Source organism: Micropterus dolomieu, linkage group LG10, assembly GCF_021292245.1.
Source record: "Micropterus dolomieu isolate WLL.071019.BEF.003 ecotype Adirondacks linkage group LG10, ASM2129224v1, whole genome shotgun sequence".
Lineage (NCBI taxonomy): Eukaryota > Metazoa > Chordata > Actinopteri > Centrarchiformes > Centrarchidae > Micropterus > Micropterus dolomieu.
The window spans coordinates 18,193,566-18,216,595 of record NC_060159.1 but is presented as its reverse complement, the minus strand read 5'-3'; the positions used below and the strand labels follow the sequence as shown (position 1 = coordinate 18,216,595).

The window sequence follows — 23,030 nt, the reverse complement described above, 5'->3', positions numbered from 1 at the left end:
TTTGGGCCAAGGAATAATTAAGGATACATTGTCTCTACACTGTGATATCAGGAAAAATAACAAGCCATGTCATTATATAATTAAAAAAACTAAAATATTGAAAATATTCATAAAAAAGAGAAAAATCTGACTTGAAAGCAGGCGGGTAGTTTATTATTTATACAGAAAGTACAGGTTGCTAAATATTAGCCAACGGGTTTTAAACACTGGAATTGTTTCCCCAAACTGCACCTTCTTTAATAATACAGTATACCAGCAAGTTAAGCCTGTTTATTTTCACAATTGAGCAGCCGCCCTTGTATGCAGGTCCTTTCAACACCGAATACTTTCTAAAAAGGATTTGAAAATATTTCGCACAATCCTCAAAGTCCTGCTGACTTCATGAAGGTAAAGACCTGACCCTTCTACAATTACCAAGAATGATCTTAATGTCTAAGGATGTGTGTTTGAAAAATATTTCAGACATTTGGGGGGTTGCACATCATCTTTAGAAGTCTGAATTTCAATCATTTACATTTCAAATTGTAATTGTATTACAGCATAAATGAAACAGGAGACACTAGTAACACATAGTCAATGCAGTTTCATATAGTGATTAGCAGTTTACAATAGAACTTTTGACAAGATCACATCCTATACTCTCCAGCCTCTTGTTAGAAACCTGTGACCTGACATAAACTGTCAACCATGAACCTTAGTGCTGACATGTGTTTTGCCTTCTCCCCACGAAGGGTTTCACCTCAACAACCAGTTGTATGGCATCATCGCCATGCGCTACGCAGACGAACACCTCAACATCGACTTTGACAGTTACATCTGCTGTTTCGTGAGGCTAGAGGGCATGTTCAGTAAGTACAGACCACGCCTGAGCTGGTGCAGCTAAAAAATATTGTTGATGGCATCAGTCTCACTACTGCATATACCCCTGAGAACACTATTATTGAATGGTACCAGGAGGGTTGTTGACCAAAAAAGAATCTCACACAACTGATACATTAGTGATTTACTGCTCTTATCTGATGTTTTTAACAGAACCAGTGCTGAAAAAATACAAAATATTTTACACTATTCATGAATCCTTTGCAGGGCCAAATTCTAACTCGTAGGTCCCACTGATTGTAGCCTTGTCCAACTGCAAGATTTGAAAGATTATGATCATTACAACTTTCTCACTTACAGGACAAAATGTGCAATATCATGGACATAATCAATCAACATTTTGAATTAACCATAAACACTTACCTATACTTGAGATATTGTACATACATTTCTATATGCAACCCACCAAGAGGCATATATTTTTGGCATGTGTATATTTGGATTTTGGGGATTTTGGATATCTGCTTAACTTTTTAAATTTGCACAACAGTTTTCCATCAGGATAAATAAAATTCTGTCTTGTCTTATTTATAAAGAGATGAATGAAGGCTGATCAGTTGTCTCTTGCAGGGGCTTTCAATGCCTTTGACAAAGACGGAGATGGACTAATCAAGCTCAATGTCCTGGAGGTAAGGCAGTTGTAGTATTTTCACAGTATGCTATTCTGTGTGTTGTGTTTCTGTCCGTGTTTATGTGTTCTTGTACTTACATTATCTTTGAGGTAAGACTATTGAGACATGCTTGTGATGAAGGAAATCATTGTTTTTTAAAGAGCTTTGAACCACATCATACAGTCTTCAAACTGGCTAAAACATGATTACAGTCTGAACACTACCGTACTTAGTTATTTTGCATTTTGATGCTGCACTTTATGCTATGTTGGATTGCATTATATTGACATGTGTTTCTAATTTGTGCACTTTATTTTTATATATTGTAGAGCAAAACGATCAGATCAAAGACTCTCTTTATTGTACAGTCCAGTACAACACCACAAACTACAGCCTCAAAAATGACCATAAAGTTGAATCAACACCTCTCTGACACAAACCATTAAAAATATGTTTCACAACGGTAGATATTTAATCAGCACTGTTGATTGCATTAAAATGTTAAGTTTTCTGGTCACTTGGTGTATAGTTTACACTTTGAAAATTAAACTTTTTCTTTCTCTCTTTCCAGTGGCTTCAGCTGACCATGTATTCTTAAGTCACCTACGTGACCACGACAGCAGCTGTTCACGTTCATGACTCAACTCCTGGACAGCCTCATGGTTTTTTAAAAAGTATTTTTGCACAGATTTTGTGACCCCAACAAAATTTAATCTTGAAGTCAAAATCAGAGGTTTAATGATTTCTCCAGTTGTATGTAATATTTAGACTTCTGTCATGACTCAAGCTATGATGGTTTAGATTTAATGTCATCTTTATTTTAGCGACTCAATAATGAAGCGGATCCCTGAACCAGCATCAGTTCTCTAGACTCTACAGTGCTGACATGTGATGAATTAAGTTCTCAGTGATGTTACCTCAGACAACGTGAAGCAAGGAGGAGTGTGATGATGTGGGCAGAAGTTTTTAAAAATGTAGAATTTACCTTTATTGCATAAGTTCATATGTTTTAAACAACACGTTGTTAGAAGTGAAAAGCTAGAAATGTCTTAAAAATAAATGTTGATGTGAGAATTGAGTGAATGAACATTTTGTTTGACAAATCTTTAAAGAAATACTGAATGTGCTGGATATTGTTTTTAAAATATAGTGGAGGTGAATACTGTAAATTTAGTTTTTTTTTTATTGCTGTACACAAAGTTGGTATTGAACACAAATCAAATACACACTGTACAGTGTAATATAAAAACATTAAGGCATCATTCTTATAGTTGTTCTCTGAACAGTTTGGTTGGACAGCTTCCACTACTTTCTTCCATTGCACCAAAAAGAGAGATACGTTTTCAAATATGCATTGTCCAAAGTTATATAGAGGAGAAGAACATTGCCTACAACAATTCTTTGGGAAATGTGAAAATGTAACAATTATAAATTAATAGATTGATTACATATTTAATGATGCAAAACATTTCTATAACCAAGAGTCACCACTTAAAGAATCCATTTCTAAAGTAAGTTCTCAAGTGTGCAAGAAAACTGTTTGGGCCAAGGAATAATTAAGGATACATTGTCTCTACACTGTGATATCAGGAAAAATAACAAGCCATGTCATTATATAATTAAAAAAACTAAAATATTGAAAATATTCATAAAAAAGAGAAAAATCTGACTTGAAAGCAGGCGGGTAGTTTATTATTTATACAGAAAGTACAGGTTGCTAAATATTAGCCAATGGGTTTTAAACACTGGAATTGTTTCCCCAAACTGCACCTTCTTTAATAATACAGTATACCAGCAAGTTAAGCCTGTTTATTTTCACAATTGAGCAGCCGCCCTTGTATGCAGGTCCTTTCAACACCGAATACTTTCTAAAAAGGATTTGAAAATATTTCGCACAATCCTCAAAGTCCTGCTGACTTCATGAAGGTAAAGACCTGACCCTTCTACAATTACCAAGAATGATCTTAATGTCTAAGGATGTGTGTTTGAAAAATATTTCAATTTCAATTTCAATTTTGCACATCAGTCTTTCACAGGTCTTGGGGAATACAACTGCATATGTGAGAAATGTTGCATAAAGCTCTTTGTATATTACTTCACTCTTGCTGTTTAGTCCTACAAGACAAAAATCTGGAGGCGGTGAGTTCGAAAGAAGACCCTCTCTAGCCTGCTTATCTCTTCTTGAGGCTAGTGGCTCAGTGGTACATTAGCCGCCATAAAAAACCTGAATCTATGACTGAACGGTCGGTAGTCAAGTTGCATCGTGGGTAATGTAGGTACCAGGTCTGACAAAGAAGAAGAATCAACAATCAAATTAGATCCTTGTGATCTAAATTTTCCATTGCAAGTCTGATAATGTTACAGGAGTGCAACGTTAAATCGGTGGAGTACTCTTTAAATTACTCGAGAGCGCAGACTAGCATTTTCACAAACTGGGTGTTGAGATTTGATGTGTAACTCAATTAAATTTGTTCAGGTTCCAACACTCTGGAATTTCAGCTTTGTTTTTCATTTCCAGATTCAGGCAACATTTAAACATGCTACATCCTCTTCAGAGCCCATCGCCAATCCAAGGCTGAGGGCAGTTCACTGTAAAAGCTGCACCAAGGTGTTGATGGTAAAGCATAGTTGTAAAAGTGCTCTGAACAATTAGCTTCACATCTTCTAATGACATTTCTGACAAGGCTTAATGTATAGTATAGGTTATGGTGTATAAAGCCTCATATGTCTTCAAGGTGATAAAAAACGTTCCTTGTCAACAGATCCAAAAGTAATGAACAATTTTCCTCCTCAAATTAAACTGATAATTTGAACTGCAGACAATTAAGGAAAGAAATAGTTGAAGACAATTATTTTAAGAGCAGGACTGACTGAGTGTTAGAGAATGAACATCTCTGTCCTGTCATACAACAGTGTCAAGGATCAATAACAGCCTTACAGAGGTCATACAGTATGCCCAAGACCAAAGAGATGTGATCAGCACCTCAAAAGCTAAAAGCCCAGGGAATGAATGGGAAAGAAAACCCAAAATCCTGAAAAGAACTTGTTGTAATGGATGAAACTCCAGCCTCATCTGCTGCATCAAGGCTGCACTCTGCTGTCATTCTCCACATGGCTCTGCATGTGTTCAGGCAGTTCCTGCAGGAAAAATACAAACAAGACTGTGCAATTGTTCCCATGTTCAACCCGCCCAAAAGTACTCATGTGCTTGGTGTGAAGGCTCACTTTTGGTAACTTAGCTATTAGTCAGCCTATATCATATTTGCTTTGTTTAAAATAACGTTCTTTACCTGCCTAACCGACTGCTGTGTGGAAAAAAAAGTGCTGCAGCCCCTCCAGCGACATTTGACCGTCTGCAGATTGGGGTTGCTGTGATCTCTAAGGAGGTGCTGCACAAGATGCTCCGCCATGCCGAAGATCAGAGAGCAATTCTGCCACTGAAAAGAGAGCAAAGGTCACAAAGACATATGTTAAGACACAAGTCTATCAGAAAGTGTAACTAATCTTATAATTATTAAATATCTTGAAGAAGAAGAACGTGTTTTTCTTGTAAGAGTGTGTAAACAAAAGTGTGTACTCAGACATGAATTGATACAAATCTTAAAATCTGATGTAACATATCAAAAATTTAGTCTTTACCCAGCAGCGGTAGTTCTTCATCAAGTTGAGCTTTACAGCTTGAACGCTGCCATCATAACAGCCTGTATAGATCTGTGTGAGACAAAAAAAATGGTAGGTGAGTAATTCAAGCATTTTCAGCCATCTTTTCCTGAATGAACCTGAATATTGTACAAGCTTAAATGGTAAAATATGGCTGGGCTAGTTTTAGTCCACGCACCACACTCTTATGCACGGCCATGCACATCACCATATCACTGTGGCCCCCGTACACCTGCAGCCGGTCATGGGACTAAAAAGAAAACACGTTCAAATGAATAATACAAAGATAATTCACAAGACAGACAGATATGGGGTTTAGTTTAAAAACATGACACTAGATATCTTCAAAAAGGTGGCCTGAATTGAGTCATAAACAGTGTACCTGTAGCTCATAAACTCGGACCAGTTTATCCAGACAAGCCGTCACCATCACTTTCCCCAAGATAACTATTGATGTGACGGCATGACCGTGACCCTTGTAGATACGAACCAACTCACCCGTCTACAAAAAAAGATGTAAGGGGAAAAAAATCATGGCGACAGCGAATGCATAAAGTTGAAACAGAAACCAAAACGCAAACCGAGACAGACACTCAAATTAACATTGAATGATTTTAAGATTACGAATCCAAACAATCTCAATTTCACTTTTATTGTTGTGTTAACACAAGAAATGTTCAGATTAATTGATTTATACTATACTATACTAAAACAAACTGCAGTATTGCAAGAATTATACTGCAATTTCTAAAGATTTTAATCACATTCCACCTGAACACTATCAGTATTCATTATTACTATTTATTCATTACACTTCTGTCACTTAATGTAAAATACCGTACAAATTTCCACACTGCTTTTTAAAAAATATTTATTAGATTTTTATATTTTCTTTTAATTTCTAATTAACAACTTTCTATCATTATTATTATTCCTTTAATGTCTTGATTGGCAAAATGAACAACTGCAACACATGAATTTCACCTTGGCAATCAATAAAGTATTTCTGATTCTGATCTGAATTGCATGTCCTACAAGAGATAATTCAAACTCTTGGGAATCTTAACACTTACGTGGATGTTGTGGGCGTGAACAGATGTGTCACTGGAGCCGCTGAAAACTAGGTCATTCACCACCTGAAAAAAACAAAAGGAAGTATAATTCAGTACACCTGATGTACAAACAAAATCTACATTTCATCTACAAGAAATATAAAAACTAACCTTTTAAAACCAAAGTTCAGTCAAAATACAGCCATTTACTACAGCATTTAAACTATTTACAGCCTTATGAATATATGAATGTCATATTTAGTAACTTTGGAGACATCGGACAAGCATCTGCAGGTAGCAAAATCTGAATCTGAATACAGACTGAATGCTTTTTTAAAGTTTAACAGTTGAAGTGTTCAGAAGTGGGTTTATCTCCTCACCTTCATACAGAGCACAGTTTTGGTGTGTCCCTCCAGCGAGCGCAGCAGCAGGCCACTCTTGGCGTCCCGCACACTGATGGTGCTGTCGTAGGAGCCGACCAGCAGGACTCGGCGGGCGCCCTCCTGCGCTGTGCCCAGGCAGCTCACGCCTCGTGGGCCATGGCACTCAAACACATCTATCTGCTTCAGAGTCTAAGGAGAGAGGTTAATCGCTACTGAAGAAGCAGCTGTCAGAAAATTACTCTGGCATATAGAAGATAAAATCAGAAAGGTATGCTTTAAAATAGAGTCTGCACACTGCGTCATACTAGGGATGCACCGAAATGAAAATTCTTGGCCGAAGCAGAATATAATGAAAAACTTCCAGAACAAGGTTTTTCACATTTTTTTATTTTATTTATTTTGCCTTTTTTATCATTGCATAAATTAAATAGTGAAAATGTGCTTTTTACTCAGTGTTTCCCACAGGATTTGGAGAGACTACGGTGGGTGGGTCCAAGGCCTGATCAAGCTAGCTGCACCTACATTTGGAGTGCACACATATTCAAGCCTTTATGGTAACTGAAACGGACCAGTGCGAGCTGACAGGCAGGTTAGCGTCTATATCCTGTCAGCTTCTCTCTTTATAAAGACAAGTGTTGCAGTATGAGAGTCCCAGCTGAAGAGAGGCTATAAAGTCTTCATGTTACGCAATACGAGAACCACATACAACATTATTTATCAAATTGGGTCGGACTTGATGAATTTAGCGGTTTTCAAAATAAGATGTCTATACAGTATTAAAACAAGATTAATTGCATTATATTCACAGAAAGTATAAAACATATTAAATGTGTAAATTAAAACTAAAAAGGACACCTGTAATTTATTTTACCGGACCCTCTCGGGCCTCGGACCCACTCACCATAGTCTCTCCAAATCCTGTGGGAACGACGAAAAATCAATTATCACATTTTTACAAATTTAATCTATGCAATGCAAAAAAAAGGCAAAATAAATGGTAAAAATGTGAATGTATTTGTTCGGTGTTCAGCAAATATTTTCATTATATTTAGTTTCGGCTTCAGCCAAGAATTTTCATTTTGGTGCATCCCTAATTTTTGGCCGATTAATTTCGGTGGCCGAACATTATGTGCATCCCTACGTAATACAGTAAATACCAACCACTCATAGTAGTGAAATTAAGCACAAGACCAAATAGATGTGTAAAGGTTATTTCTCTTGTATTGAAATCATTTCACTCACCTTTAAGTCGTGGCTAGTCACTGATCCATTGGCGAGTCCAGCAAACAGAAAGTTCCAGGCGACATGCAAACACAACACTCTGTCTGAAAGGGAAGTCTGCTCCAGACACTTTTTAGACTGGAGGTCAGAGAAAAAATAAATCACCAAATTAGAACATCAAAAAGTGCGAATCCCAAGATAGGGGTCAGTGCTAGGCTTACAGAAGTGGGTGTATAATTTAAAGTATGATGGTTAAAAACCCATAAGTAACTCAGCAAGTAAATTCTAAGTACTGGGTGTCACACTGAATCCCCAGTTAAGAGAAAGAGAGTTAAGTTAAAGCTGGTCAGCAGCCAGAAGGACAAATTTATAACAGAAACAGGTCCAAAACTGAACTGAAGAGAAGTTATAAAAAGGGTGTTATGAAAAACTCTTTCTTGGATGAATCTATCAACCAACCAATGACATGAATCCCAGCCCCCCAGTAATAAAGAAATGTCACATACAAATCACAAAGAGAAAATGTGTATCAGGATATTTTTTCTTGTTGTGTACCTTTGTGCTGAAACAGCGGATGGTCTGGTCGCTGGATCCAGTGTAGAGACGTGCCGGCTTGTTTGGGAGGGACGACACCAGCAGACAGTTGACTTTGTTCGTGTGACCCTCAAACACGGCCTGGCACTCCCTGTTCTGGATACACGGATATAAAATATATAGGCTACAGATTTTATATTTTACGCATCACAAACTGAGGACACACTTACATTAAACTGTTGTGGTTTGATGATATTTGCTTATTGTCGGAGGAAGGATACAGTTTTGAGCAGGGACACAGTTTGACAGAAGTCGGTATAAATAAAAAAAAAAAAAAAAAAAATCAACATACCACCAGACCGTAGGCCCGCGCTGTGTTGTCCCCTGAACACGTGTACAACCGGCCCTCGTGAACTTGAAGGCCGTGGACAGGGCCAGTGTGATTTAGAAACTCTCCCAAGGATGGCTCCTCGTCGTCAACCACCTCTGCACCCACGATTACGGCGAAAACAAGATTTTTACAGCTGTGCGTCTAAAAATCTTCTGTGTGATTTAAATTTAATGTAAGCAGGAGAAACAATGCTCACCTGGAGAAACTGGCAAAGGTGTAGGTTTATCTTTTCTGAGTGGTCAGGAGAGAAAAAAAGTTGGTCATGTTTCACATTTACAAGTAAAGCATCCCCGGTATGTTCAAGATTCTGCGGCATAATATGTACATAAGTCACCTCTCATCATCATCATTCTGCTGAAACGTCTGTGTACTCGAAGAACTGAACTCCACGCTGACAGACATCTGAGGAGGCTCTTGGTGAGCATTTGAGACGCTCTCCTCATTGTCTGATTCATCAATATCGATGACCACCAGGTCGGAGGGCTCCATCAATTCGACCGAGTCATCACTCTCGTTTCCTCCATCAGGCTTCTCTGGTGCCGGCACTTTGCAGAGATTTCCTCCCGTCTCTTCATCAGAATCGCTGTCAGTTTCTTCTCTCGCCAAACTCACGGTCTTTACAAAGTCCTTTGAAACCTCCCTCGTGACCTGCTCCTGCTGCCTGGCAGATGATTCAGGATAAGGATTTGTATTCGTTGATGTAGAGCACTCTGTTTTGGGTTGTTTGAGAGAACTAACAACAGTTGTAGGAGCAGCTAAGTGGGGTGATGTAACCAGCAGTGTAGGAAGCAAATCAGAGGGAAACAGGGGCACAGGTTGATTCACTAGAACCTGAGGTGTATCTGGGTTACACGAGGCTGTGGGTTGTTGGCAGATTTTTTGCTTTACTGGTATTTTTGGCATGGCAAGCGGGGTTAGATGAGGTTGGCTGATATAAGATGCTGGGTTTGTGGAAGGTGATTGCTGGCTGGAGGAGGTGGGGAAGGCACAAGAGGAAGGAAGGGGAGAGTGTCTTGGTTGCATGGGGGCAGTAGCAGCCCCAGCTGAGGAGGTGGAGGATTTCTCTGCCACATTAGATGTTCCCGAGTATCCTCCTGAAAAAGATTAAGAAAGGAAAAGGTCAACTATTTGCTGAGCAGTGAAGCCATTTAAAGCAAAGGGTAACTCTACTGTACCTTGCATCCCCTGCAGGATCTCAATGCGTTGGGCTCTCAGACTGTTGACCTCAGCAGTACACTGAAACAGCAGGGAGAACAATTTAATGTACACCCATGAAAAGGTAAAAAAGATTTGTGAAATTTTCTTCAGTACAATAGTAACAATAACTTCATTTATATAGAACATTTTATAATAAAGTGCTTTGCAATTAAAACATGCAAGAAAAGTAAACAAAAGATATAAAACAAGATAAAATAATGAAAAAAACCACCATCAGTTATGAAAAAGCCTTTAAATCAGAGTGAGTTTTCAGAAGAGATTTAAAAGAGGATTCTGCATTGGTGTTTGTACCTGCTGTCTCAATAGTAAGAGTCTTTGGACTTCTGTGTAGGCAGCTTGCAGGGCATTGCGGGCCTGGATCAGAGATTTGTCTAAATCCTGTAATGAGTGGCTCAGCTCCTCCTCCCTCAGAGACACAGCCAACAGCTGGTCCATCTGGTCCTGGTCTACAGGTCAGGAAAAAAAGGGCAAAATACAAACTGTGAATATTTCCATATAATCACCCAAGAAATCTCAAACACTATTGGGAGAGGTGAGTTTCAAAATGAAAATGTTTTAAATAGAATAGTCCGCTGACTGAGCATCGCACTGGAAATAGATGAAATAGAATAGAATAGAATAGAAATTGATGCAGCAAAACCAGAGATATAATTTTTTTTATTCCCACATTCTTCTTCTTGGCTTGGTTCTACATTACCCACAATGCAACTCAATTGCTGACAGTTCACTACAAAAGGTTTTATATAAACTTTTCTCACATATGCCGCTGTACTCCTGTTAACCTTTAATTAAGAGTAATTCTTTGATCTGAGCTTAATCTTCATCAGAAGAAAAAAAAAAAGACGACCCAACAGCACTCAAAATATTAGAATTACCCGCGTTTGACTTTGTTTTCTTCTTTTTTCCAAATGGCTCCTTATCAGAAAGGCCGTCATGCTGTAAGAATAATTTATAATTCAATTTCAACAATAAAAATCTATCAGCAAGCAGATGTAATTCAGCTGTAAACACTTAAAAATACTGTAAGCTACTCACTGTTACTTCTTGTTTCCTCTTGCTGGCACTACTGACGTCTCCATTCTCATCCTCAAAGTTTGGTTCAACCTTCACAGACACCACTTCCACCGTCTGCCTGCTGCAGCTTTGCTGTGCGGCACCAGGCTGCTCCAACGGCTCCTGCGTCTGAGAATCTGACTGTGCTTCTGTGCAAGAGTTATTACGCGTCGCGCCCGGCGGTGAAGGATGCGGCCCAGTCCAGTGTGCCCCCGAAGGACTGTCTGGGAGCGACTCCCAATGGAAGCCTTCTGACAGAGGCAAGTCACTGTCCGCTGCGCTTCTTTGGTCAGATGGAGGGTTCGTCAACTTAATTCCAAACCTGTTACCACACAGAATTAAAAGAATAGATTTAGAAAAAAACACATTTCTTTTGGAAAACACAGGGTAAAATGGAAACAGTCGAAAAGATGAAAAAAGGCTTACCTGGGCCTGCCTCTGCCCCCCTCCTGTCTCCTTCTTTTCATCTCCTCATACTTCTCCCTCCAGCTCAACTTACTCTTGGCCCCTGATAAGCTGAACAACGTGTTCAGGGTTGGTTTAAGCTCAGCCTCTTTCTCTCCCTGAAATTTCCCTGTTTCGTGGGCTATTCGAACCCTGCGGGCGACTGTCAGGTTGTGCTCAGAGGACGTGCCCAAACATTGGCTGTGTGAGGTGGGAGATTCGGTCTCCTTGCTGTTTGAAGGTCCGTTTGAGTCACTTGCAACCGCTGAGCTATTCTCAGTCATCCCTTGTGTCGTCCTGGCTGTTTTCTGCTTTGGCTTGTTGACCGGTGAGGATTGCACAGATGTAGCTGCAGCAGAGGGGGTGTGAAGTGCGGCCTCCTCGGCGTGGTTTCTGCAGGAGCCACCTGCCGGCTGCTTCCTCTCACTTCCAACTTGCAGCGTGGTCCCGTGATCAGCCGCCCGGACGCCTCCCTCGCCGTTCTGCCTCCGGGCTTCACGATCTGCTCTACACGGCTCCCTCACACCAAGCGCTCTTCTGATTTGCCACAGCATCGCACTGACATCGATGTCCCGTATGGGAGCTGCGTTGGCCGATCGATTTTCAGAGTCAGGCTGAGCTGAATGTGGACCTTCCTGTCCTCGCTCAGAAGATGCCGTACTCTCCTTCTGGCCATGATCAAAGAAGATGGCTCCGTTCTGAGGGAGGTGATCACTGGTGAAGTCTCTTGCACACTCGTACTGCTTGTTGTAATAGTCATGCTGGCTGATGGTTATCTGCTCTGGCTTGCTGGTGACACCTGTTTGGGTGATGTGTGATCTTCTAACAAGTCTGTCTGTCTGGGAGCTCTCACTTTGGACTTTGCTGCACTGACTGTTCACAGAAAAGTTGCCATCATGCCTCAGCTGGTGACTTGACCGGGTGAACTGGTTCCGGACATTAGGGTGATGCCAAGTTCGACCTGAAGGCTCTCCGGGCAAACAAGCAAATCTTTCACTTTGATTCTGCAAAGTTGATTCTCTTTGATGACTGGACACTTTATTCTCTTTATTTTGTACAACCACATTGTTGCTTTCTTCCTGCTGGGTTTTCCGCATCTGTTGCAGCGTCCTCCTGTTCACTTGTTTGGAGTTTTCCAGCTTCACTACTTTGGACGCCACCGTGTTTTTTCTCACGGCTCCCTCTTGCATTTTTGCAAGTTTCTGACCAGCCATCTGCTTCAGTTTCTTTTTTTTCTTTCGCATTGCTTTCTTCCTGTAATGGAAATAGACCATGTTTCAAAACAACAACAACATATTTTATCATAAAGTGATAAAAATGCAAAAGCAATCATTTTGACTCAATAACAACTAAACGTGAAATTCTTACTCCTCTTTCTTCAGCTTCTTGTTTCTCTCCAGGATTCGGCCCATGGTCTCAGGGCTCAGAATCTTAGACAGAGAGATGGGCTTTACATTTTTAGACATCAAGCTCTTCAACTTGGCTTTGTGTTCAGCGGTGGAGATGTGCCGAGCATACTCATTTAAACCCATGGAGGACTGCTTACACGCCTGACATTCATGAAATGAGCCGCTGTGGAAAAACAACAATAAACCATATTTTTGGTCAGATTTGAGTAGATGTCAGAGTCCCGGCTTCAAGCTTCTGCAACAGATTTTAAGATCAAAACACAACATGAGAGTTTTGGGTCAGTGCATGTTGTGCATGGTTATATTATCTTTGTATGGCAGGGAAACACTCTTTTTGATACCTTACTTTAAGGAATATAAACATGTTTTTCTTCTTTTCTTTTTATGTAGTCAAACTAAATGTTAAAATTCACTGAACAAAATTATAAACACAACACTTTGTTTTTGCCCCCATTAATCATGAACTGAACTCAAAGATGCAAGACTTTCTCTATGTACACAAAAGGCCTATTTCTCTCAAATATTGTTCACAAATCTGTCAAAATATGTTAGATGTCGCAAGTTTTGAGGGAGCATGCAATTGGCATGCTGACTGCAGGAATGTCCACCAGAGCTGTTGCCCGTGAATTGAATGTTAATTTCTCTCTAAGCCGTCTCCAAACGTGTTTCAGAGACTTTGGCAGTACCTCCAACAAGCCTCACAACCACAGACCACGTGTAACCACACCAGCCCAGGACCTCCACATCCAGTAACTTCACCTCCAAGGTCGTCTGAGACCAGCCACCTGGACAGCTGCTGCAACAATCGGTTTGCATAACCAAAGAATTTCGGCCCAAACTGTCAGGAACCGTCTCAGGGACGCTTATCTGCAAGCTCGTCATCCTCATCGGGGCCTCGACCTCACTGCAACTTCGCACAGCCATTGAAGAGGAGTGGACCAACATTCCACAGGCCACAATCAACAACCTGATCAACTCTATGAGAAGGAAACATGTTGCACTATGTGAAGCACAAATGGTGGTCACACCAGATACTGACTGGTTTCCAGACCCCACCAATACAGTGAAACTGCACATTTTCGAGTGGTCTTTTATTGTGGCCAGCCTAACACACCTGTGTAATACCCATTCTGTCTGATCAGCATCTTGATATGCCACACATGAGGTGGATGGATTATCTCGGCAAAGGAGAAGTGCTCACTCACACAGATTTTGACAGATTTGTGAACAATAGAGAGACTGAGATTGAGAGACTATTGACATACTCCTGAAGAATAACATGACAACACAACCATGACATTTGTTGTGCATAAACTCTTACTCAACTCAGCCCAAAATGTCTTCAACATCATGTGTTTTACTTTTTTTAGTTTTGCATCTCTTGCATATTACAGTACATTTGTTTATTAGATATTACTCACTTGCCCAGCACCGTCTCCAGCTCTCTGTGATGCAGCATACCATGCATATGCTCATGGCCTTCCTGTAGTTAACATATTTTCAGAATTATAGATCATTTATAAGGGTTGCATGTTGGAATAATCACACATTAACCAGCACAGCCGCACAGCTACTCATGTAAATAAAGTTAGAGGCACTTACATGTTTCAAATACGACCTGCGACACAAAATACAGTAGATATTTTTGACCTTCTGTGGGGACAGTGCGTGGCTGTTTGTCTTCTTCTTCACAGGGGTTTTACCCACCTTCTCAAGTGGGGTTTGAACGTTTGCCATTTCTGAGCAGGTAAAACAAGAACAGATCTTAACAGCAAACACATGGAAGCTTTGTAGTTGCATCAACAGCATATCATCACAGATTAAAAAGTATAGCCAATAGAATATAGTGTTGCTGGACACAGTTTATAATCACTTTAACACTGCGATCATCGAGCCTAAACCTGTAACTGCAGCACAACGTGGTTAAATCATCCAGCCTGCACATGAATGGCCCCTGCGTTACGACTCACACAAGATTTATTATTTAATTAACGGCGTTTGGGTAACTTCTTCACGGATTATAAAAGACTAAATTTTATATTTAAATTGTAAACACATCAAAATTACCAGACACATTTCACATGGCAACAACACTCAACTGCTTCCCAACCGCCATGTCTCTTCTTCTTCTTTGTTTTTAGTTAGAGACTCGCAAACAAATTTACCTCGCAGCGCCACCTACTGTGTCGGAGTGTGGAGTCATGGCGGCGTTAGATCATCATGAACACGGATTGGTCCTTAGAAAAAACAAACACAACAAAGTCACACCCTATTTCCTAATCCTGCCTGGATTATATAACCTACCAACCCCTCTTCTGATTTCCCTACAGTCCTGTCCTGTGGGTCAGCAGTGATTTTAATCTCCATCCCTGCCCTGTGTCATGTATTTTTTCCTGATGTCTGCCTCTCTGAATTATATTCAGCCTGCTAGAATCATATACAGTATATAAAAAGGCTAGAGAACATGATAATGTGTTTTACATCTTCCACTGACACAGGTTGACCTTTTAAAAATATTTATAACGTAGAGTGAAAACCTGCGTGCCCGAACCTTGAACTTCTCTGTGGTTATGATTAAGCTTTTGTACTTCTGTACATTAGGCTATAATAATGTCTCCTTTATTATCTGTATCTTATTCCTTCTACCAGGTGTCAATTGCAGTTGTTGTAATCACAGATTTTGCCTCTCCCCTACCCCTTTTATCACTTGTTGTCATTTTAAGAGCCTTCTTTGCCAATTTGCTCATTACCTCTAAAAACCAAATGAGCAGCGAACAAAACTGCACTTCTATACCCATACTTTGTAGTCTTAAAAGCAACTTGTGGATTTCTATCATTAGATCTTATTCTCTGTTTGCTTTGGGGACAAGGCTCTGTGAGCTGCTGCTTAATCTGAGTAAATGACTTGCTCTATCCACTAATGGACAATCATGATTGCAATGATGCCAAATATGTATAGGCCAGTCTTTGATATATATTAACATTAAATTCTGATATATACCCACTTGCCCATCAGTAAAAATCTTAACCATTTTTATACATTGTCAAAAATGTATAGAAGTTTCTTTTAACGTGATCTTTAACAATAAGATGAATGTTATCTGTTAATGGCCAGTTCTTCTTTTCTTCCACTTTTAAAATTAATACATACATCTGGGAGAACCCATGGGGGAACATTTCTTTAAACAACAGATCGAGTATCGTCTCTTTCAGACCCATGTTTTTCGGTAATCTCACTATATTCCATCCAAAACCCGTCATTAATCTTGGTATACCTACATTCACTTAAAACTTCAGTGTTGTTCCTTTCCAGTAACTTTAGCTACTGATAGTTTCCCTGGTCTAACATTTAATGGCAACTCACCAGTTTACATGTGCTTTGTATGATAATAACATCAAACCATAACCTCAAATATTTAAATTCTGGTACTCTCTCTAAAGGTTGTACATATTTTCTATATGGATATCTAGCCTATATATATTAGTCAAAATTAATTGGTGCTTTCTTTCATGTAGCTGAACAACATCACGTCCGCCATGTTTGTCTACGTAAATGACGTTACGTCTACGTCGACCAATCGTTCGCTAAAGAGGACACCGGAAGTTTGGCAGCTGGCCGTCTTCGTAGATCTACAAACGACGAGATGAGAGCGAGTCGATGATTTCACAACGATGTCCGGTAATGAGGTTGTTTTTCAGATCTAAAGAGCTGCAGGGAACACCTTTCCGTACGGAAAAGGATTTTTTTGCAAAATATTTTTTAGCTGTTTGCAGTGTGTTATCGCCAACGGACATAAAAAAAGGTTTCAGTTAAAATGTGCAACGGCTGTGTGCTTAAAGAGTACCCGGACCGGGTAAGTTGAGACAACCAGGAGACCCCACTACTTGTTTTGACAAACACTTACGTTAGTAAATGTAACTTATAGCTACTAAGGTTATAACGTTAGTCTATGAGTTAAGGAATGGCTAGGTTAACTAACCACCTCAAACAATGATGCTGTTGTATAATATCCTGGGTGTAATTGAGAAAGCAAAAAGAGAATAAGTGTTGATTTCCTGCTCAGGGGAACACTTGTCTGGAGAATGGCTCTTACCTGATGAATTACCTGGGCTGCGCCAACTGCCATCAGAGGGACTTCGTGCTGATCAGCAATAAAACCACCGAGGATGAGGATGGAGAGGAGATTGTCACATATGATCGTGAGTGACTGTTCTTGTCCCACTAGGACAGACAACCAGTTGTTTTCAGGTGTTCTCATTGTTGTGGAGAACCTCCAGATAATAAACTACATGGTCAAATGTTTAGGTACTTCTGGGGCAGTTTTTCCAGGTTTGGGCAGGAACCCCTAGTTCATTTTAGGTAAATCCTAATGCCACAGCATACAGTGATGTTTTTAAACAATAGTGTGCTTCCAAGTTTGCAGCAACAGTTTGTGGAAGATTCTTTTCCTGTTTCAACATGTCAGCGCCAAGGGCCATTAAGAAATGTTTTCCCACTTTGGTGTGGAAGAACTGCACAGAGCCCTGACCTCAACCCCATTCAACACCTTTAGGATGAAATGGAATATCAACTGCGAGCTGGGCCTTATCGCCCAACATTAGCGACGCAGCTCTCTAATTGTGGCTGATGGGACCAAATATTTTCAGTCAAATTGCCCCTTGTTGGATTACTGTAAAACTTAAATTAATAACCCGGGCTTTTATTTGCTTAAATCACTGAACTCACCCTGCCTATATTTGGGACAGGCATATGGGACAGGCCTTTAATTCCTTTACCATGCCGGTAAATCTTAATGAATCATACTTTGGTTCTCATTGTTTTCATAAAGTGAACTAAACAATTGAATTGTGGAGAATTTAACCAATCTTAACAATGTGTAGCATGTCCATATTGACAAAAGTTTATACATTTATGTTGGGATACATGATCAAAGCAACTTAGAACTAACTCAAGCAGATGACCTGGTGGGTTTAAGAGGGCATCTAATTGGGACTAGGCATTTAATTGTAGTTTTACTGTAATAAAGTTGTTTGTATTGTATTGCATTCCTGCAGCCAGATTCCAAATTCTTGTAGAAAGGAGTCTGAATATTTTTGTCATTATTTATTTATATATAAAATAATCCACTAATATCCTTCTTTTGTCTTTACAGATGCTTGTAAAAACTGTGACCATGTCATTGCCAGGCACGAATACACTTTCTCTGTTGTTGATGAATATCAGGTAAGGCCTCTCTATACCTGTTTATTGACCACCACTAAGTAGATTTGTATGTGAGGAAAATAGGCATTTTAACTTTTAACTTATCTAACATACAGTATTCATGGCTAGTTGCTGTCACTATGTTTTGTGTTGTCCAGGAGTACACTATGCTCTGCATGCTGTGTGGAAAGGCCGAGGACTCCATCAGTGTGTTACCAGATGACCCCAGGCAGTCCGCACCTCTCTTCTAGACCACCTGCAGGTCACGATTCACTTTTTAAGAACGAGTCTCGCCCACACAGCTGCTGGCTTCAGGGTTCCAACCATTTTAATCATCTATTAAAATTTTTTATGCACATCTTCAATTAAGTAAATGCCATATTTTAAGTTGGCTGTGTATGAACTACTGTATGCTGATATACGTTGAACAGGACATGACTTTTTATTGCCCTACATGACAACAACAGACATTATGTATGTTGATTGACAATGTAACTTTAAATAAAACTTTTTTACTACTAAGATTTTTATTACCATCTTCACTTTTCTGCTCAACACAGACTGATGTTGTAAAATCAGAATGAAAAAGTAAGGGAGCCTACCATGTACAGCCAAAAATAGCTATAATTTGTTACGAGAAGACATTGGCTAAAGTTGAAATGTCAAGAGTTTTTAAAAACAAAAGTAAATTTATCTGCTTATATGGTTCAAAGTTATTTATTTTTTGCCAAATAGCATGTCCCAAAATAGTTTCTCATAGCCACCAAACTGTTGGGAGTGTTTTGATTATGTTAATCTGGGGGCACCGACATGCTACTCCTGTTCATTTCAAATATGGGGAAGACAGTATCCAAGTCCTAAAAAAAAAAAAAAAAAAAAAAAAAAAAAAAACTCACCACAAGGTCAAGAGTAAACTTAAACCACTTTTTGTCTTTATGTGTAAGTGCTCAGAAAAAAATGTAACTTTTGAAAACTTATGCAGTCGTTTCTGTTCATTAAGTTGCTTGTTATAGTGTCAACATCTGGCCATTTATTGAAGTTTCAGTTTCCTGTGTAGCAGTCACGATTCATAACCTACTTGCATCTGCCATACTGGACCCCTCATATCGAAATCCATCCACTTCCCCATATATACAAAACGTTAGTTGTCAGAGTGGAGTTATATCAGAGCTTATCTCTATTGAGATTCAATCCTTCTTTCACGTCCACACGTTCTTTAACGTACACTCTCACTTACTGGTGTTTAACATGTGGGTACATTTTGCCTTCTTCCACGTTTTAAATCTGTGGAGGAGGAGGAGGAGCCTTTATTTCATTGTGTTTATCTTCTGGGACCTCACCTACCCCCATTCAGTCACCAGCTTGTCAGCAGTCTCTCTTGTGCTTACAGGGACATTTGTCTAAGGAAACAGCTGCTTCAACAGAATTTGACAAGCGATTGTTCTCAGTGGACACGTCATAGTCTGAGTAGGTGTAGTAGTTTAACTCAAGTATAAAATTCACTACTCTATTATTTGAACACGTTTAGTTGAGATCGTTTAACCATCTTTTCCCATTAATCTGATCACTGACAGGGCTGGAGCTAAGCTTGGAGCTAGTTCTGTAGGAACTACTTCTAATAAAATAGTAAAATAGTTTCATTGCTGTGAATGCCACAAAACAAATTACATTTAATTTTATTGGGGTGTTGGCAGAAACCTCGTTGTAAAGACATCTTAAAACAACTAAACTGGCAAGACACTGTAAAGGCCAATTTATACTTCTGCGTCGAGTCTACACCAATGTGTGCTTTTATACATGTGCACTGGTGTCCACGTCTCTCTACAATTACACCCCCAAAAACTATCTGGCTGTAGGGTTTCTATATTCCACAGTGTTGAGTTTCTTTTTCTTTGTTGGTGTAGGCAACTACAAACAATGGCGACTGAAACTGAGCAGATCATGCTAGAGTTGGAGCTGATCGATGCTGAACAGCAGTCACTTTTAGAGAAGTTACTAAAACGCAGAAATGAGAGAAGGCGTCGGGAGGAGATTGTATGTACAACCTGTGGACCAGTTGAGGCAGAAGGACAAGCAAGAAATGCGTATAGGACGAAATGCGATGCTACCAAGCCGACCAATTACAGTTCTTGTGGTCCGTGTTGCCGTGACGTGCAGTTACATTTCTGGGCAGGTGCGCGCCAGGCTATGCCATAGATTCAACGGAGAAGTGAGAATAAAATGCAACAAACAAAGAGTCAGGCTTGATGAAAAAGTTCAGTTTTTATCAGTTTTCTCCCCTACCTTCTACTGGATGTAAGAAATAAAAATGCACATCGTTGCTGGTCTACATTATGATGTATTTTGATCAGGAGCGTTTCAATAAAAATACAGATGTCTCAGCAGATTTTACAAATTAATAATAATAAAAAAAACATTTGCAATGATACTCATGCACTTTTACAATACTTAAGTATGAGTGCACTTTACATGTACATTCTAATATGCTGATGCCTTTTGCATGACCGATATTTTCTAGCAAAGTAAAAGCACACTAATACACTGTGATATGCCAAAATGAGCAATTCATTGTTACATACATAATTTATCTAGCTGTTTTACAGGAGTGAGGTCAATATCGGGCCGCATGCCCTGGTTCTTCTGTACATGAATGCTGATGTGTGTGTGTGTGTATACACTGTGTGTGGTGTTATTTCTATTAGTGTTCTGAACATGAGTACATGGTTTCTATTAGTGTATACCATTTTCCTAATGGTACCTATCTACAATTAGCGTTTTTACATCCCTCAAGTAATAAAAATTATCTTTTTGGTCTCATAGTAGGCTTATATGGAGTGTTAAGAGAGGAGTGAAATGAGAGGTAAAGAGTTGGCAATCTTAAGGTTTTCTCAACCTTTCTGTTTCATCTGCAGGTATCAAGCCACATTGTCAAGTATTTTGAGAGACACATCCAACAAATGAATAAATAAATAAATACAATTTATCATACATTTTACATTACGTACAATACATTCCCTTGAGTAAATACCGTATTTACACATGCGATCAGGGACTGAATGTGAGACAGCCTCTCGCTACAGTTGCACCATCCGGATCAGTCACTTGTGTCAAACACAGTCATCGATTCACTTTGCCGGAGCCTTTACACTCATGGATCAGACCCCTCCCCCTGGAGCTGTGCCCCCACTGACCCTGCCCTCCGGACCGGTCTTGCAGATGAGGGTGGCGAGCAGGAGGGGAACCGGAGAAGCTGGACGGAGAGCGGCTGCGTCCCTGCAGCGCCCCGCCTTCGCGGAACTCCTGGCGGGAGGGGGAAGAGCTTAGCGAGCGCTGCAGGGAGGAGGAGCTGCGAGGGCGAGGAGGAGGGCTGAAGAGCATCCCGCTGCGGTCCTGCATCAGCTGAGTCAGACTGGCCAGGAAGTCTGCGTCGCTAGTGCTGCTTGCACGCACTCGTAAACGCCGTCGTCTTTAGAGAAGATAAAATTTATTATATATACACACATACATACATACATACACATACATACACACACACACACACACACACACACTTTGATAAGATGCCTTTTGTATGATTATTTCTCCTACAAATTATTCTATGTAGAGAATTTAAAGTTAAATTCATTATGATTTTCATTCTGTAATTGGCTCTCTTGGACTCAAATTGTTACCTACATACAAGGTATTCACAGGAAATGGTGCAGCCATTAATGTAATATTATCTCACTAATCACTCACTGTTCACTCTGCTGCTTCATATTAAAAGCCTTCAACCTGCGAAACACAGGGTGGCTTTTGTTGTGACGTAGTCAAAGGAAACCCAATGTGTTTGTCACAGGGGTTAGAGATTAGTTTTGACTGCCGATCAATTTCAAATAAATAATAATAATAATAATAATAATAATAAATGTAACCGCCACAGTGAGCTGTTAGATGAAGAGTTTCAGGTGACAGGCTGCATACCTCGAACTCCTCAGCAAGGTAATTGTTGCTGAGTAGGATATTATTGTGCGGAAAACTATTTGCACTGCGTGTAGCATAAAATCAGACTGAAGTTTCTTGCCTGATGGAAAAGGCCAATTACTTACAGACATCTTAAGACACAACAATTGCTCTTCTGTAACAGTTCTGACAAAGTAGCTGCTTGAGCGTTTGCTGTAGTTTTAAACTGCACTTGCTGATACCCTAACCCTAACACAGGTGTCGCCAAATCAACCAGGACTGAAATCTAAAGAGGTGGTATTATGCTCATTTTCAGGTTCAAAATCTTATTTAGGGGTTGTACCAGAACAGGTTTACATGGTTTCATTTTGAAAAAACATCATATTTTGGTCTTACTGCACATTGCTGCAGCTCCTCTTTTCACTCTGTGCTGAAAGCTCCTTTTTAGCTAAGGAGTGATACATCTTACCTCTACAAGATCTTTGTTGGGAGTTGCACATGCGCAGTTCCTAATTAAGGACTACTACCCAATCAGAAACAGGGTAGGGCGGGTCGTGAGAAGCCTGTAAACACGGCTTTAGCTGTATATCCCCTTACCATCTTATCAACATCGACTGAAGAGTTTCAGAGTGGTGAGTTATTAATCTGTAACAAATGTATCTTTCATACATAAAGTTTTAACTGAGCTCTGTCTCTACATCACAGTTGCAACTTTATGTCCATTGACTACCTGGAGGGAAGCTAGTGTTTGGAAGGTAGAGGAGAGGAAGCAGGCGGACATCTTTTCACTGTGTGCTGCAGCTCAGTGTGTGTTTCCACTGGTGTTTTAGAGGGCGTGCCTGCCTCGTCACTTGGCGAGCATTATGACGCATATTTCGCGGTGACGTCACAGCAAAGTGGAAGAAAAGGCTGGGCTACAAACGAGCTGTTTTCATGCAGTTCAGAGCAGAATTTTCTGCTTAATAAAGAAGAGGGAAAAAGCCAACAAGCATAATATGACCTCTTTAAGGATTATAATTAATTAAAGTAT

The 23,030-nt window shown here is 39.9% G+C and overlaps 4 protein-coding genes across 10 annotated transcripts in view; 2 read left to right on the top strand and 2 right to left on the bottom strand.

Moving 5' to 3' along the window:
- Positions 1 to 2,568, top strand: part of capn3b (calpain 3b) — a 19,228-nt gene extending 16,660 nt beyond the window's left edge. Inside the window, exons 22-23 of the mRNA XM_046060135.1 lie at positions 1,450 to 1,508; positions 2,062 to 2,568. Coding sequence (XP_045916091.1) covers positions 1,450 to 1,508; positions 2,062 to 2,088 — 86 coding nt within the window. The 3' untranslated portion in view covers positions 2,089 to 2,568. The remainder of the gene's footprint in view (positions 1 to 1,449; positions 1,509 to 2,061) is intronic.
- An 85-nt stretch (positions 2,569 to 2,653) lies between these two features.
- znf106b (zinc finger protein 106b) lies at positions 2,654 to 16,324 on the bottom strand. 6 transcript variants are annotated; one of them, XM_046060129.1, is made up of 22 exons: positions 16,135 to 16,324; positions 15,021 to 15,092; positions 14,458 to 14,594; positions 14,277 to 14,338; positions 12,815 to 13,018; positions 11,429 to 12,700; positions 10,985 to 11,324; positions 10,825 to 10,885; positions 10,241 to 10,395; positions 9,907 to 9,967; positions 9,066 to 9,825; positions 8,928 to 8,962; positions 8,693 to 8,826; positions 8,362 to 8,496; positions 7,828 to 7,944; positions 6,583 to 6,774; positions 6,224 to 6,286; positions 5,533 to 5,652; positions 5,329 to 5,400; positions 5,130 to 5,201; positions 4,781 to 4,927; positions 2,654 to 4,628 (listed from the first exon to the last, which is right to left on the bottom strand). In XM_046060129.1, the coding sequence occupies exons 3-22, from the start codon at positions 14,590 to 14,592 to the stop codon at positions 4,572 to 4,574; spliced, it is 4,194 nt and encodes a 1,397-aa protein (XP_045916085.1). In that variant the 5' UTR covers positions 14,593 to 14,594; positions 15,021 to 15,092; positions 16,135 to 16,324; the 3' UTR covers positions 2,654 to 4,571. The 6 variants fall into 6 exon arrangements, with proteins under 6 accessions (XP_045916085.1, XP_045916088.1, XP_045916086.1 ...); XM_046060132.1 differs by having other exon boundaries at positions 15,038 to 15,092; XM_046060130.1 differs by lacking the exons at positions 15,021 to 15,092; positions 16,135 to 16,324 and adding an exon at positions 14,923 to 15,007.
- Positions 16,325 to 16,393: 69 nt separating this feature from the next.
- churc1 (churchill domain containing 1) lies at positions 16,394 to 18,580 on the top strand. 2 transcript variants are annotated; one of them, XM_046060128.1, is made up of 4 exons: positions 16,394 to 16,534; positions 16,920 to 17,055; positions 18,009 to 18,079; positions 18,217 to 18,580. In XM_046060128.1, the coding sequence occupies exons 1-4, from the start codon at positions 16,514 to 16,516 to the stop codon at positions 18,307 to 18,309; spliced, it is 321 nt and encodes a 106-aa protein (XP_045916084.1). In that variant the 5' UTR covers positions 16,394 to 16,513; the 3' UTR covers positions 18,310 to 18,580. The 2 variants fall into 2 exon arrangements, with proteins under 2 accessions (XP_045916084.1, XP_045916083.1); XM_046060127.1 differs by having other exon boundaries at positions 16,462 to 16,709.
- Positions 18,581 to 20,295: 1,715 nt separating this feature from the next.
- LOC123977862 (tau-tubulin kinase 2-like) overlaps positions 20,296 to 23,030 on the bottom strand; it is a 14,054-nt gene continuing 11,319 nt past the window's right edge. Inside the window, exon 15 of the mRNA XM_046060872.1 lies at positions 20,296 to 21,524. Coding sequence (XP_045916828.1) covers positions 21,176 to 21,524 — 349 coding nt within the window. The 3' untranslated portion in view covers positions 20,296 to 21,175. The remainder of the gene's footprint in view (positions 21,525 to 23,030) is intronic.

What these genes read in the sequence shown, in the direction of transcription:
- znf106b (XM_046060129.1), bottom strand. Translation starts at nt 14,592, where the DNA reads ATGGCAAACGTTCAAACCCCACTTGAGAAGGTGGGTAAAACCCCTGTG. An exon ending in ACCTTTGCCAGTTTCTCCAG is followed by an intron (nt 8,827 to 8,927) that starts GTGAGCATTGTT and finishes TCGTGGGTGCAG; the next exon opens with AGGTGGTTGACGACGAGGAG. An exon ending in TGGCCGTGCATAAGAGTGTG is followed by an intron (nt 5,202 to 5,328) that starts GTGCGTGGACTA and finishes TGTCTCACACAG; the next exon opens with ATCTATACAGGCTGTTATGA.
- churc1 (XM_046060127.1), top strand. Translation starts at nt 16,671, where the DNA reads ATGTGCAACGGCTGTGTGCTTAAAGAGTACCCGGACCGG. An exon ending in GGAGATTGTCACATATGATC is followed by an intron (nt 17,056 to 18,008) that starts GTGAGTGACTGT and finishes TTGTCTTTACAG; the next exon opens with ATGCTTGTAAAAACTGTGAC. An exon ending in CTGTTGTTGATGAATATCAG is followed by an intron (nt 18,080 to 18,216) that starts GTAAGGCCTCTC and finishes TGTGTTGTCCAG; the next exon opens with GAGTACACTATGCTCTGCAT.